At 35.0% G+C, this 16,753-nt stretch overlaps 1 protein-coding gene across 1 annotated transcript in view; it reads left to right on the top strand.

The window, feature by feature from the left end:
• Positions 1 to 15,999, top strand: part of LOC150101697 (ral GTPase-activating protein subunit beta) — a 778,187-nt gene extending 762,188 nt beyond the window's left edge. Inside the window, 1 exon segment of the mRNA XM_090400967.1 lies at positions 15,341 to 15,999. Within this exon segment, the coding sequence (XP_090257093.1) occupies positions 15,341 to 15,461 (121 nt within the window). The 3' untranslated portion in view covers positions 15,462 to 15,999.
• Positions 16,000 to 16,753: the final 754 nt, after the last annotated feature.

Genomic DNA, 16,753 nt, shown 5'->3' with positions numbered 1-16,753 from the left:
TGGAAAGGATTTTCATTTTGTAAAACAAACTGATCAGAAGAATACTTTTGCCTGCTTGCAGGAGGAAAAAATTCCAGATAAACTGGGGAGAAAAACCCTGCTGTCCACTTCCAGACCAGCTAACTTGGCTATGACTGAGAAAGATCCTTAAGCTCCTCATGTCGAATCGAATCCAGGACACTCCTTTCCTAGATATATGGTTGCGAAGCACATAACCACTCTGCTAACCATGTGGACTATTATTTATTCCTACTTATTTTCATGGTTTAATCTCTTTATTCCCAATTTTCTTAACAAATATTAAATTAAAGATGCCAAGAAATTATATTCTTGGTTTCATCCTTTATTCAAGTGTAAGCAAACAAAGTTTGTATGCAAAGTCACTTAATGACTGAAATGTGACTTCTGCATTACTTCAATCTCTGTATCACTTCTGGGTCTGGGTGTCACTGATGAGACCTCAATAAAGGTTGAAACCGGCCTGGGTAGTGGCCCTTCCCATAATGCATAGCATTATACTTGTCCGTAAGGATATGTGCATTGCATCATGGGATACTAAAGCAATTGATGTGAAGTCATTAGTCTCTATATACAAGTAGCCCAGTTGTGAAGTAACTTTGCGTGCAAACTTTGTTTGCTTACACTTGGATAATGGATGAAACCGAGAATATAATTTCTTGGCATTTTTAATTTATGTGAAAAAACTTTCAACTTCTTAACACGTTTGTTACAGTAGTTCTTTAGTTTACTTAGAGTTCTGGATTTAGAGATCCAGAAGTCTGGATTTATTTAGGAGTACAAAATCATTTGCACAAAGTAAAGAACTGAATTTAATACATCTGATATTAGGTTTGATGCCACTCTTAGTGTGCATCCTTCTTTTCATCACCATCTTCTAGTACCCTTCTTCAGTTCAAACTTCTGACTGTGTGGTCTATTGTGAAGAGATTGTTTTTTAATTTGTATATTAATGATAATGGAATGAATTTAACTAGAAATATCAAACTGTTTGTAGATGCAAAACTGGGGGAGAAATGAGGAGACTAAATCAGATGTTGTGGCCTTATAGGAGGAATTCAATAGATTGTATGAGTGGGCAATGGTTGACCTGTCATTTCAGTGTGTAGAGTGGAAGGTTCTGAAATTTTGTTCTAAAACTTGAGAAGTAACTAGCTAGACTAGCCCAATTTATTATTTCTCATGTTTATCTTCCACAGTTTTTATGAGCATTCTTCTCAAAAATGCTCAGAATTCTTTATTGGAACTTCCTCTGTAATTTCATTGTCACTATAATTCTTACATTTAGTGTTATTTTCCCTTATACATACATAAAAAAGTGAATTATAGAGCTATAATTGAAATTTTAATTCAGTGAAATTTTTAATTATGAAATCAGCATCAGTAACTCTGTGACTAATTGGAAAGTGTTTTAAGAAACTACCATGATTAAAACATGCCATGTTTTAATCATGGTAGTTTTTACAACACTTCCTTATAATGTGAATAATTTTCCATTCACTATATGGTTGTGAAACAGTGGCTGAAGGAGAGTTGCAACTATGAATATTATATATTCAGATTGAAGAAGCTATTTTACAGTTTAAAATGTAAGATGGCTTCTTACATTTTTTTTTCTAACAAATAGGCAAATTTGATTGGCTTTCCATTTGGCTCTTGGGGTGGTTTCCATTGCATCAGTTCAAATGTGGCTGAGAAATAATTGCATACCTGCTGATGATAAGAAGAAATAAAGACTACAATGATAATTGTGTAGCAGTTTGGAAATATTTAAAAGAAATAAAGAATTTCAATGAAGCATTTTTAGTTTTCATTTCTGATATGAAAGAGAAAGCAGGGTAAACCAGCTCTCAAGATAGTTGCATCCCACCACTGCGCTCACTTGTTTTAGTCTCTGTCTTGTAATAATCTTCATATTTCTTCCATTTTTGCAGTTCTGCCTCCTGAAGTGATTTAATTTTTTCTGAATTATATTTGTTTATATCATGTGAATATGTGAAAAGAAGAAATAAGCTTTGTATATATATTATTACTATTATTATATTATATCACTTTATAAATACTAGGAGTATTTCATCCTAGAGAAGTCAGTTTTAATGCTAGAGGGATAGGGCTGGTTCAGGGTTTAGAGGTACAGGAGGAGAGTGTGTTTCAGATACTGAGTACTCTGGATGTCAGTAAAGCTTTGGGACTGGATGATATTTCACCACGAGTTTTGAGAGAATGTGCTAGGGAACTGACAGTGCCTTCAACCTGGCTTTTCAATGAAAGTCTGGCTTCAGCAAAGGTGCCCAGGTAGTGGAAGGATGGTAAGATAGTGCCATTGCATAAGGGTGCTAACAGACTGGAAGTGTCTAATTGTAGGCCAGTCTGTGTGTCATCAGTAGTTGTTAAGATCTTGGAGAAAGTAGTGAGGGACCGTATACAGCATTGGGCAGATGAGGGTAATGTTATCTGTGAGAGTCAACATGGATTTGTGAAAGGGTGCTCTTGTTTTAGCAATATGCTAGCCTTTTATAATAAAGTTACAAGAACATTAGATGAGGGGAAAGGCATATACTGCAATTTTCTTAGACTTAGCGAAGGCATTTGACAGGGTGCCACATGATAAGCTGATATTTAAGTTGCAGCACATGGGTCTGGATGTCAGATTTATCAACTAGATTCAGGATTGGCTGTCTGATAGGTATTAGAGAGTTGTGTATGGTGGAGCAGTTTCAAGGAGGCAGAGGGTTACAAGTGGGGTCCTACAGGGCTCAGTACTAGGACCTATATTGTTTAACCTTTATATCAATGACATTGCCAGTGGACTGCAAGGGGATATTCAGTTGTTTGCGGATGATGCGAACCTGGGACGGATTATTAGTAATAGTGCAGATGTGGTAGCCCTGCAAGAGGATTTGAATAAGCTAGATAGATGGGCAAATGAATGGGGGTATCAGTTAATGCAGCAAAATGTAAGGTCTTGAGGTTTGGGAAACATCGATGGGATGCTGCATTCTCTATGGGAGGAGTTATACTGGAGGAAGTAGGGGAAACAAGAGATCTGGGGTTGATGATTGATAGAAACCTGAAATTTAGGGGACATATTGCAAAGATGGTGAATGTAACACAGAGGATTGCTGCAATTATGAGAAGGACACTGACCTGCAGAGATAAAAGGGTTATCATTCCGTTGTATGAGTCTCTGATCAGACCACACTTAGACTATTGTTCTCAGATTTGGTCCCCCAGGATTTGAAGGGGATAAATTAACTGTGGAAAGGATACAAAGATGGTTTCAGGACTGTACAAGGATAGTTATGAGGATCGGCTGAGGGAATATGGACTGCAGAATTTAGTGGATAGAAGAAGGAGAGGTGATATGATTGAGACTTTTAAACTGTTGAGAGGTGGTTACAGAATTGACACTGGGGAGTTCTTTTGCTTGTTTGAACAGCGGGAAGGAGTGATGACAAGAGGCCATCCCTGGAAGTTACGAAAGGAAACTGTAAGCAAAAGGGGTGAGGAGTGGTTTCTTTGCGTGGAGGGGAGGGTGGTTGAACCGTGGAATGCATTGCTTGATGGAGAGTGGTGAGAGCGAGAATGGTCAATGAGTTTAAGGAGTGGTATGATAGACTTTGTGTTTCTCAAGGGGGGGGGGGGGGTCTGTCAAGATTCATCGACCTCCCCTTGATGAATCTTGACAGACTTTATGTTCTTAGGAAGGACCTCCCACATCTTTTGACTCCATGGAGGCCTGAATAATAATAATAATAATAATAATATTATAAAAATAATATTATAAAAAAAATAAAAAAATGGAGTCAGCAGACTCATTGTGGGAGGTTCATTTAGCTGACAACATATTAATCAAACCATATCTTAAAAACCCTTAACACTCCTTGCATTAACAACATATTATTATTATTAACATTATTAACATCCAACCTCCATGGAGTTAGAGACTCATCGTGGGAGGTACACACTATTGCACACAATGCTCATCCAACGTGCCTTAAACTAATTCAATGTGTACATTCACAACACACTCAGGCAGTGCATTCCACTCACCTACCACTCTCCATGCAAAGAACCTTCTCACTCTTTTGCTCACATCCCCTTTATACATTTTCCACCTACATCTCTTGATCTAACTTCTCCCCCCCCCCTCCCATTTTATGAAAAAATCTCTTCCATGTCAACCTGATAACAACCCCTGACTACATTATATCTCTCAATCATATCCCCCCCCCCCTCTTCCTCCTATTTACAAGACTTTGTAATTTACATTCTCTCAATCTGTTCCTCATATCCAAAGACCACTGACAACCTTTGTGAATCTTCTCTGGACCCCAGGGCTAACTGGAGGTTTTGCGTGGCCTCAGGAAATAGTTATTAGTGGGGGGGGAGGCCTCCTATTTTCCAGCGCCTTTTATCATTGCCAGTACCAGGTACCAGCAATGATAAAAGGACAGAATCAAAATTAATTTAATTAAAACGTTCCCATATATCAATACATCTCTGAAACATCAAAAATTCTATTATCAAATTTTCTTAGAAATTTGAAAGTGTGAGGCCCCTCTGCTTGCGGGATGTCGGTATGAGACCTGAAAAATCAATGTCTGAGCCGCCGGCTCTGCTGAACCCTTTCCAACACATCCTCATCACCATGAAACCCGGTGACCAGATCTATGCACATTAATCCATATGAGGCCTGATCAAGGTCTTATACAATGGCATCATAACTTCTTTATTTCTGCATCAGATACGATGGGTTGCATTTAAATGGCTTTGGAGTGAGTGGACTGGAGAAAGTGTTGCCATATGGAAGTACAGTGTATGCTGCAAGAGATGAAGTGAAAGATCAGGAGAGTGGTATTGAAGAGATAGAAGTGCTTAGCATCAGAAACGATGGTAGTGTGAGAGAAGATATAACGGGAATGCAAGAGGAAATGGGGAGCCTGGGTGGGCAGGGAGACATGGCATAGGGAGAGTGGATGTCGAAAACAAGTAACATTGAATGTGTGTATGGAAATATAGTATGTTGCAATGTGGCTGGGGAAATTGAGACTGAACAGATACATGTAGTAAGTGGTGATAAAAGTGATTGGGCAAGGGCAGGTATGGTGGGGAAATCACAACCAACTAGTGGCTTGGTAGACCTGGCTATAGATGAATGAATTGCTGTATTTTTTACAAATGACAGAAGTATCAGAAATAAGGGGGATGAAATGGTTTCAGTGATTGAGTTTATTAGCCCCAAAATCATTTGAATAAGTGAAACATGGTTGAATGAGGATGATATCGTAACAGGAATAGAAATGGAAGATATAGTATTTTTCGTGAGGATAGAAAGGGCAAAAAGGGAGGGAGGTGCTGCTGATGATGATAGCAGGGGGAATTAAGTCCACTTAAGGTAAACATGAAAGAGGGGAAATAGTGGCACTGGTTTTGAGGCGGTGTGGTGTAATGTCAGGGCTGGTTTTATCATTAGGTGAACCTAGGCAATCGCCTTTGGTCGCCAGATTTTGCTACATATAAAACTAATGGGAACTCCTGTATTCCATAAAATCCATGTATGTAAGTGTACCATTTCTTTGCTGTAGTACATACACGTCCAGCAAACCTGGATAATATTCTGTCCACCTGCTGGTAGAACATGGATAAGAAGTATAGTTTGACAGTCATGTCCATTAGAAGGGGCAGTAATCCTTCACGCCGAAAAGAACACTTAACTAGATTATTTGGCGTATGTAGTAGCAATGTGCAGTTGCCTACAGCAAGAAACGCAGTTGCTTGCCGTTTGCTCGGTAACTGGAATCTAAGTTATATCAGATTAAATACCTATGAGTTATATTCATTTTGCTGCTTGTTTTTATCGTATAATTATAGTTTTTAATGCCAGCGCAAAATAAGAAATCCTTTCATACTTTCTTCGCTTCATATTGTATCACTATTATTATTATTATTATTTGACACCTCCAGGGAGTCCAAAAACTCATCGAGGGAGAGTGTGCTAACAGCATCGAACGATTGTTTCCCTTCCAACTACTAACCGCGCTCAAACTTACTTAACTGAGCCATTAGTAGCAGAGGCTCTACCAATCGACCAACCTATCACTATGGAAGATCAATGTCACTATCAATTTTTTTGCTGATTATTTTAATCACCAATACATTTTAAAATTCTCCCAGAACTTGATTGAAGATAATTATTTTTGTCAAACAATTATTTTGTAAATTCACGAAAATCCGAATCTAAAAATAAATACAGCCTCCATCTGTTCCAAATTAAGTTTCTTTTTTATTCATCATCTTAGTTCGAAGGTTAGTTCACAGATTGCGCGAAGGTTCGCACTTTTAAATTTTGCTTTTTTGAGAATCATATGTAAATCTTGAATCATATGATGTAATGCATAATTTTTATAAACGTAATCTGTAGGTTTTTGCATTTCAACTTTCTTGGTTTCCCCCAATCATTTTATCCTTCGGAACATGTGTAGGTGCATGCATCAAAATGAAATTTTATTTCCAAAATTTTCATAACAGAATTAATTCGCCTTTAATGGCTAACCCCCCCCTCCCCCAAAAAAATTATCACCACACACACACACACACACACACACACACACACACACACACACACACACACACACACACACACACAAAATACTGCTAGATAACATATGCGCACTTTCTTTTTAAATTCGTTATTTTTCCAACATAATTGTACTGTTGCAGTTTTAAGCAAAAGACAAAGGCGAAGAATCTGATAAAATACCATTGATATAAATTTTTGATAATAAAAAGACTCACAATCGGAAATCCCGAGTAATGCAGTTTAACATCATTTGTTCATTAAAAAAATAAATAAATAAATCGTTCCTAAAATTGAAATGTGCGACCCATATAATTTTAGTTTGCAAGGAAAGAAAGCAAAATGTCATATTTATTTCAATAAATGTTATTTAAAAAATATAAATATTTGACATAATATTTCCAATGTAAACAAACGTTTTGGTTATTTATTTTCGCACATGTGAAATTCGTTTTTATTTGGGAAGAGACAATAAATAAATTGTGCAACAAAAAAGGGTCAAATATCGTAGGATAGTAAAGAAATTCCAAGTAATACAGTGCACATAAAGACAATAATCCGTTAACGGTGGGGGGGGGGGGGGGGAATAATTGCATTTTAACAGATAGAATGCTGATCAAGTTTCATCAGCATTCTACATTTTTATTAGTCAAAGAGATTTTGAGTATACATTTGCAAACAGATATATTCAACATGACTTAGCCAGTTTTGTTGTAAAAAGTGCCGCATTCGAAGAAATATTAGCGGCATAATAATAAAATAGCAAAATTGATAATGCTTCAGAATAACTTGATAATTTTGATAATACCAAAACAAGATGAGACACATCTGTAGAAATATATTATTGTTATTATTATTATTAAAGTCCTTTTAATTATGAACTCTTTAAAGATATATTTAATAAATTGGTTGTATTTTTGTGTTTGGTAAATAAACTAGTTTCATTTTGTCACAGATGATTTTCGCTTCTTAACTACCTGGACTATTGTTCTTATCAATATTACTAAATTACAATCTCCTTCTCTGGAAATTTTCTCTTACCAAATGTTTGATGTGTTGACCAATCACTGACTTAGCAGTTTAATCTAGAGATTAAATATATGGTCAGTTTAATCCATAACGTTCTTAAGAATATTTCGCCCAGTGATTTCCCAGAATCCTGTTAGGAAAGAACAGATCGCTGAGTATTGAACTTGCGATCATTTTGAAACACATTTTTGCGACAACAGAGGGTTTTTTTTTTTTTGTCTGTGCTGCTACTATTTGTATTAATTAGTGGATAAGAGCAGTTTCTATATCACATAAACAGAGCATTTGATTTTCAAGTTTATTATTATTTATAAATTAAATTGATTTTTCAGTTCATTTTTTTGTGCATCAAGATTCTAGTTATTTTAGGGTAAAATAACTAGAATCTTGATGCACAAAAAATGAACTGAAAAATCAATTTAAGGGTGTCGAGTAAAAAAGTGGATGTTAGTGAGCATAGCAAGTTATCATTTTAACTAAAGCTGGAATTATGATGCTTATTACTGCAACTTAAAAAAATCAAATCTGGAGTTGAGTAAATCTTAATAATTGTGCAATAAAGTTGGAACTAAATTAATCCTACATTATATTATATGCTTTTTATATGAATCTCAGGCCTCCAATAAGTAAGGTGTCTCGCACTAGGCCACAAAATTTACCTTTCACCTAAAGTTGGGTGGTTGGAAAGCAGATACGTTAACCATTCTGTCAAGCAGGGAGGCGTACTGTGCATGTTACTGCAAACTATCCGCGCGGTCCTAGTGGCTGAGCGCTTCGCAACCGTATGCCTGGGGAAGGAGTCCTAGGTTCGATTCGCGTCATCGACGTGAGGAGGTTAAGGATCTTCCTCAGCCATAGCCAAGCTAGCCGGTCTTGGGCGTGGACAGCAGGTTTTTCCCCCCAGTTTATCTGGGGTTTTTCATTCCCGCAAGCAGGCAAATCGGTCCCGTGAACACACGGATCTACAGCCATAAATACTTAACCCCCATGAGGGGGCTCAACTCGCCCTAATAGGGACGGGGTAGAAAAAGGGAAGAAACTGCAAACTGAAACATTTTATATTTATATTTAGATCCATGTTATAATTCCATAAATATAATGTTTTTTTGCTACAATATTTATTACCTAAATTCAAAATTTTTATTTTTAGTGAGAATATCTGAACTTTACAGTTGATGAAGTTCTTGTTTTTAGCTTGATTAGCAAGCTTAATTTGATTGTATTTAATTTCTTTTCTTTTTTTTAAACTTTTATTCTTATACAATTATTTAAGAAGCAACTTGCACCAAAATAAAACAAGTGACCTGTCGTTATTATGTATTGAATCCAATATAATGGACTCGATTAATTATGATGACATTATAGATATATTTGCTAAAACCAAAGCAAGAAAAAAAAAAAACTTTTAGGTATTGATTTTTTTTATTTAAATTTGAACTGCTTTATTTTTATACTTTTTTTTAAATGCAAATATATGTATACCAATGTTTTATTGCATTATTAAAATTAGTTATCATGGAAATGTTGACTTGTATTTTCAATAAAGTAAAAAAAAAAGTGCTTAATTTTGAGGCCTCATAATGATGTTGCGCCTCGAGTCTCCAGAAGTATAAATGCGGCCCTGGACACTGCCTGTTTGTAATGAAAACGCTCATTTTCTGTACTTAAACGTGTTAGAAACACAATTCGTTAAGTCAGATGCATTTGAGAAATTTGTCAATTATGTTCATAGAAAACGATATTATTGAATTATTAGATTATAAATGTATGATAGATAAGTTATATAGTTATAACTTATAAGGTATATATAATTGATAAATACTTCATTAAGTAAATGTATAAAAATTTATTTGTGAATTACTGAATAGTTTTATTTATAAATATTTCAGTTACTGGATTTTGAAAATGGATAAAAAGAAATCTGGTTTTCACTATCTTAAAGCGGAAAAAGAAGAAAGTTTGAAAAAAAAAACAAGAAGGTGCATTTTTAAAATATCTTTGCCGAGAAGATCGAAATCGCATGCAAGAAGAAAATCTTCAAGAATATTCGTTGGATAATTCGGCTGTAGTTTTGATTAATGAATCGGAGGAGAATTCTACAGATACCAAAAATTGGATTAAAACATTGATAGAGAAATCTACAGATCATATGAGTATTGTTGATTCTGAAGCTGGTTGTTCTACAGATCTAATCATAAAAGGATTTGATTGTACAAATTTAAATTATGATGATCCAGCAACTTGGTGTCTTGTAAAATTTTCCAATATCAATCAATTACGTCAACTATTAGTTGAACATGGACCTGAACAGATTCATAATTTTGATTTTCCGAAAGATAACAATAATAGAAGATTTTCAATGACTCATTATACTCGAAGACTATTTAACGGCGAGACAATGCAGCGTTTGTGGTTATTGTATTCAAAATCTACGGATTCTGCATTTTGCTTCTGCTGTTTATTATTTGATCAATGGCAGATTAACCTTGCTGATTCTGGATTGAGGAACTGGAAAAATGCTTCTTCTGTTTTAGCTGCGCATGAAAAAAAGTCAAAGACAGGTTGAAAATTACCATAAGTGGAAAGAAATAGAAATTCGAATAAAAGAAAAGAAAACCATTGATGAAGAGAACTTGCTAGTTATTAGAAAAGAGGAGAAACATTGGGTGCAAGTATTAGAACGACTCTTTGCTTTAGTTCAGATGTTAGCTATTCAAAATTTATCATTTCAAGGAACAAATGAGACATTGTTTTTGCATGGAAACGGAAATTTTTTGAAATTTGTCGAATTTCTAGCCTAGTTTGATCCAATAATGAATGAACATCTTCGAAGAATAAAAGATAAAGTTACATATGTGCATTATCTTGGAAAAGATATTCAAAATGAAATAATAAACGTCTTCGCCAATGCGATAAAAAAAAAGAAAATTTTAGAATCTGTTGTTGCCGCAAAATAGTTTTCCATAATTATTGACTGTACGTCCGACATTGGTCACACGGAACAAATGAGCATAGTACTTCGATTCGTAGACACTAGTAATAGCACAGTTTCTATAAAAGAACACTTTTTGGGATTTATAGAAATAAAAAAATACCACTAGAGAATTTTTATCAAATGAAATACTAGGAACTAGACAAATTTTCATTACCAATACAAGATTTACGAGGTCAAGGATACGGTAATGCCAGTAATATGAAAGGTGATGTAAAAGGTGTGCAGCGACGAATTTCAAATATTAACCCAAGAGCAATGTATGTACCCTGTCGTTCACATTCATTAAATTTAGTAGTGATTTGCACTGCTAATACTTTAGATGCCACAGCATTTTTTGACGCGGTACATCGTCTATATGTATTTTTTTCCGGTTTGACTCGTCGATGAGAATACCCCAAAAGACACATAAGTAATTTTACACTCAAACCAGTCTCTGATACACGATGGGAGAGTCGAATTGACTCATTAAAACTCCTAAGATATAATTTTTCCGAAGTTTGCGAAGCACTGCTAGAAATATCTCAAGATGATAGTTTATGTGGATTAAGTGGATATACCATGAAATTAGATGCAAGTAGTCTTATTAAAACTTTAAGGAAGTTCAAATTTATCCCATCCTTAATAATGTGGTATAATATACTTTTTGAAATAAACTTTACGAGTAAACAACTTCAGAATACAAGCCTTGATATAAATGGTGCCATAAATTGTATTCATGATGCAAAGAATTTCTTAATGAAAATCCGAAATGAGGATGAATTTAAAAAGATGTTAAGAGATGCGGAAAAAATCGCTGAGGTCTTAGGTGTAACGCCTAATTTTGAACAAGAAAGAGTTAGACTTAGAGAAAAAAAAAGAAACAGTTTGTGTATGAAGCAGAGGATGAATTCATATCAGATTTTAAACAAAAATTTAAGGTATATTTTTATTTTTCAATTATTGATACCACAATTGCATCTGTTGATGAAAAATTCAAGCACATGTCTACAATTAACGAAAAGTTTGGTTTTCTTTTAAATATATATGAATTTCAAAAAATTACTCTAGCAGAACTGCTTAAAAAATGTTTGATATTGGAAAATTATTTAACATATGATAATTCTAGAGATATTGACGGAACAGATTTATGTAGCGAATTACAAATAATATCATGGCAAATTCCAGAAAATACTTCCTCATTAGATGTCCTGTCATACATATGCAAAAATAATTTAGAAAATAGGGTTCCAAATGTGTTTATTGCTCTGAGAATTTTTTCGACATTGCGAGTATCGGTAGCAAGTTCAGAAAGGAGTTTCTCGAAATTAAAACTTAACACTCGCTCTACGACAGCTCAGGAATGACCCCTGGTCTAGCAATAATATCTATAGAGCATGAAATTGCATCTACAATCAATATAGATGAATTAATTCAAAACTTTGCCAAAGCAAACACCCGAAAGATTAATTTTTCATAATTTTTGTATTTAAGATGTAATAATTTTCTTGCTGTACAGATATTAGGAGTAATCATATATGTATACCCATGTATTGGTTTTGATTAATAAATTTTATATATAAATGTTCATAATGATATTTTTATAAATATCCACATGTGTAGGTGTACGTGTGAGTATGACAAAATATATATACAGGAATTGCTCGCTTAGTGCGCCTAATGCGTTCTTTGAAACAGGCGCATTAATCGAAAACGCACTAATCGAATATAATAACCTATCGGAAAAAGTATAATTCATTTCTCAAATTTCTTTTTTGAACCTTAAATTTTTAATAAAAGAATTAAGGTATGTCTCAGGGCCTAGTTAAAGTAAAATCATGAAACTGAAAGACTATAAAACATATTCAGGATATACATTTTATTATTCTACTTCTTAACAAAGAATTGAGCTAACGTAGTTTGGCAGACATTTTATTTCTTTTTTTCATACAAATGACGGTATGGCCCATTGCCTCTTCTACTCTAATGCAAATTTTACTGTTTCTCTATTCATTAGGATCAGCCTCTGCATTGCTGCTTAAAAACTTCGCTTCTACCAAAAATGATTATATGCCGCCAATTGTTATATTCCGCTTGCAGGCAATTTTTATGGCTGATCATAAACAGCGGTATTCTCTTTCACAAATGTTGAAAGGTTTTGATGTGTGAAAATTAACGATACACAAATGTTATTAGCCGATCTGGGCCCGAGCTTTCGACATATTCTCTAATACTTGTGTAGAGGCTTAAGTGCTGTGAGGACATTATGTTGGAGGTTTAATGGATTTTTTACAACACTCAAAAAGAATTAAATTAGAATTTAATACTCCTATATTTCGTCCTAGTCACTAGGACATCTACGGGGATTACAAAAACAATTAATGTAACATGCACACAAAAACTTACAATACTAAGCCCAACCATGTGGGTGACACTAAAGTCCTATCTAGGTGGAGCGCCCTCTAAGGGCGGTAGTAGGTGGCCTGGAATGTAAGGTGGGACCTCTGGTGATGAGTGTTTCCCAAATCTTCGGAAGCTTAATGCAACCGTATTTGTTAAGATTTGGTTGGTTTCTGAGAGCTGCTGCTGCTTCTAAGAAAAGTCTCTTTTTCTTGAATTTGCTGTGGTGGAGCATGGTGGTTTTCTTCCATGATACTCTGTGGGTGGTGTCCAAAACATGGTCATCCAAGCCTGAATGGCCAGACAGACAGGCAGATCAGCATCCATCTGCCTGGAGGAACACAAGTCGTACATCGTTAAACACAACTATGGCCATTCAGGCTTGGCTGACCATGTTTTGGACACCACCCACAGAGTATCATGGAAGAAAACCACCATGCTCCACCACAGCAAATTCAAGAAAGAGAGACTTTTCTTAGAAGCAGCAGCAGCAGCTCTCAGAAACCAACCAAATCTTAACAAATACGGTTGCATTAAGCTTCCGAAGATTTGGGAAACACTCATCACCAGAGGTCCCACCTTACATTCCAGGCCACCTACTACCGCCCTTAGAGGGCGCTCCACCTAGATATTACTTTAGTGTCACCCACGTGGTTGGGCTTAGTATTGTAAGTTTTTGTGTGCATGTTACATTAATTGTTTTTGTAATCCCTGTGGATGTCCTAGTGACTAGGACGAAATATAGGAGTATTAAATTCTAATTTAATTCTTTTTGAGTGTTGTAAAAAATCCATTAAACCTGCAACATAATATTCTCTAATATTATTCTCCTGAGAATATTTCCACTATAAAATATTTATTCATAAAAAATGCTTAGAAAACTAAAGTGACAAAAATTCCAGGATCTTCTCGCGGAACACAGTTTGGGAAACCCTGGTATACATAGTGTACATGGAAGTAGTGTAGTATGCCATTAAAAATAATTTTTTAAAATAGTTAGCCATAAAAATGTATTCATAGAAAATTTTTAAAACTGTAACATTTATTTTTAAGATGTATATAGGCGCACTAATCGAATTTGGGTATCGAAAAAAATGACTCGCTAATTACTGCATAGAGATATTGTATAGGCGCACCTAAATTTTCTTTTCCTAGGGGTATCAGATACTCTCGCACCGGCCCTGTTGAAGTTGACAGGAAGAGGAAGACATATTTAGTTGAATGTTGCGATAGCCAGGGAACGTGCAGGGTGGTGATGAAGAAATGTATAAACAACTTTGATTAGTAAACAAAGTAAGGGTAATTATTATGGGCAAATTTTAATTATGGCAGTATAGATTGGAATAAAGAAATAGCATTTGGGAATAAGGAAAATGAATTTCTTCATTTCTTGAGAGAGAGAGAGAACTATCTCAGGCAGCATGTAAAGGAGGGCACGCGAAGATCGGGAGTTTTAGATCTGATCATATCAGAGGATGTAATTGTGAGTGGGGTTTCATACTTTCCTCTAGTTGGTTAGAGTGATCATTAAGTGATCACCAGGGTTGTGGCTAGTCATATGCAGACTTCTGTGAGGGGAAAAAATGTATTCCGAAGGGCAAAAGGGTCATTAAGGTAAGTGTAAAATGGATGAATGAGGGGCTTAAGCATGAGATCTGGAAGAAGAAGGTACTTTCGAGGCAGTACAAGATGAATAATGGTAATAATCAGTTTCATGAAGAGTATAAAGAACAAACCAGGAGAGTGACTCATTAAGGAAAACAAAAGTGCAGTATGAGCATAAATTGGCAAATAAGGCGAAGAAAAACCCTAGAGATTTTTTTTTTAGATATGTGGCAAGTAGCAGGAAGAATGATCATGGTAAGATTATGTTTGTGGATGAAAATAGTAGAATGGTAACTGCTGCAGAAGACATTGTTGAGGTATTCAGTGATCAATTTATAAGGGTGTTTCATCCTGATCAGGGTGGAATCATGAGGAACTTAAGTGTAGAGGACATAGGAGAGGATGGCTTAATTGTGAATGAGCAGGAGGTATTTGAGGAAATAAATAATCTTGACGTCAATAAGGAAATAGGATTTAATGGCAAATCACTGTGTGTCTTAAGGGAATGTTCCAGGGAATTGGCAGTAGCAATCGCCATGCACTGACAATTATCCGTTACAGGGAGAAACATCAGTGAATCTCCATGTGTGTGTGTGTGTGTGTGTGTGTGTGTGTGTATGTGTGTGTGTGTGTGTGTTTATTTCTTCTTTATTAAATGTTAGAAGCTTATATTATAGTATTCAGTGTACATTTAAATTTACACATAAAGTATAATCATAACTTTTGTTTTATTTAAGTTGTCAACCTCCTCATGTGCGACGAAGATTAAAAATTCAAGAGATAGTGAGCAAATTTCATAAAAAATTATCTGAACCAGAATTCTACGCATCTCTGTTTACTCCATCTCCAACTGGATAATTATGAGTGTTTGCAAGGCACAATTTGGGATTTATGTTAGAATTTTACTCTGCTGAATTGTAATATATTATTTTCTATTTGTAATTGCTTTCAATTTTGCTGATGTTTCACTCTTTATAAACTTTATTTATGAAGTGAAAGATTTAGTTTGAAATGAGTGTAATTCTAAACTTAATCAATTAAGTTCAAATTAAAAGTTGACTTTTTTTTATATTTGAATATTAAATTATTCAAATATAAAAAAACAGTTAATTTGTATATATGATATTTCAAATTGTAAATACAGTGTTTTGGCTGATGTTTTTTATTAACTCTGTCAAGTGTGTGTGTGTATATATATATATACATACATACACACACACACATAAACATATATTAGTTTAATTAAAATATATATTATAAATGCTTAATTTCATATAACAAATTTCAGTGTATTATTTATATAATTTATGTTGCCCTTTTTTTTTTCAAGAAATGTAAAGTAATTATTGTTAGATATGTAAAAATATCATGGATAAAAATGTATAAGGTAATTTTTGTAATAAAAAGGAGAAAAAATTATCAATACCAATGCTTTTGAACTTCTTTACTTGGCAACTGTGATGTTTTTATTTATTTTTGAAACCAAATGGATACTAGAAAGGATGATGATTAGTTTCCTTTCATCCGTACAGATGGTAGGTGCAGCTATGCTGCCATACTAAGGAAGTGACTATGAGCAAGGTCGTTTCCTTGCCGTACTATATCCTGTGTGTTCACGGGTTCGGTTTGCCTGTTTGTGGGATCAAAAACCCAAGGATAAACTGGGGAAAAAAAACATACTGTCCACACCCATGACCGGCTAACTTGGCTATGGCTGAAGAAGATCCTTCAGCCCCTCACATCTCCGGTGAGAATCAAACCTAGGACACTCCTTCCCGGCATATGGGTGCAAAGCGCACAGCCACTAGGCTAACCACGCAGACACTAGAAAGGATACATGAGAAATTCTAAAATGAAATGGAAATATTATAGGTATTATTACAAGCAGGATCTTATGCTGCTATGTGTTAAAAAATAAATAAATCTGCTAACCTTTTATTCTCCATAGGGAATAGGCAAGGCTGTTTTAGCCATGTCTAACTTTTGGAGACTGAGAGGGTAGTTCCACTGGTATTAATCGGAGATAGCTTGCCCAAGGCTATCACTAATTAAGTGGCACACAGTGAAGAGATGGCTCAACAAGTGCTGCCATCTCATGGTACCTAACACTATAGTGTGAGTTCTGCGGTCGATTTTCTTGAGTTCATGAT

This window comes from Typopeltis vanoorti, chromosome 11, assembly GCF_054136105.1.
Source record: "Typopeltis vanoorti isolate ZY-2024b chromosome 11, IOZ_Tvanoo_1.0, whole genome shotgun sequence".
In the NCBI taxonomy this organism is placed as follows: domain Eukaryota; kingdom Metazoa; phylum Arthropoda; class Arachnida; order Uropygi; family Thelyphonidae; genus Typopeltis; species Typopeltis vanoorti.
The sequence above is the reverse complement of the archived record's forward strand: the minus strand, read 5'-3'. Positions and strand labels throughout refer to the sequence as shown.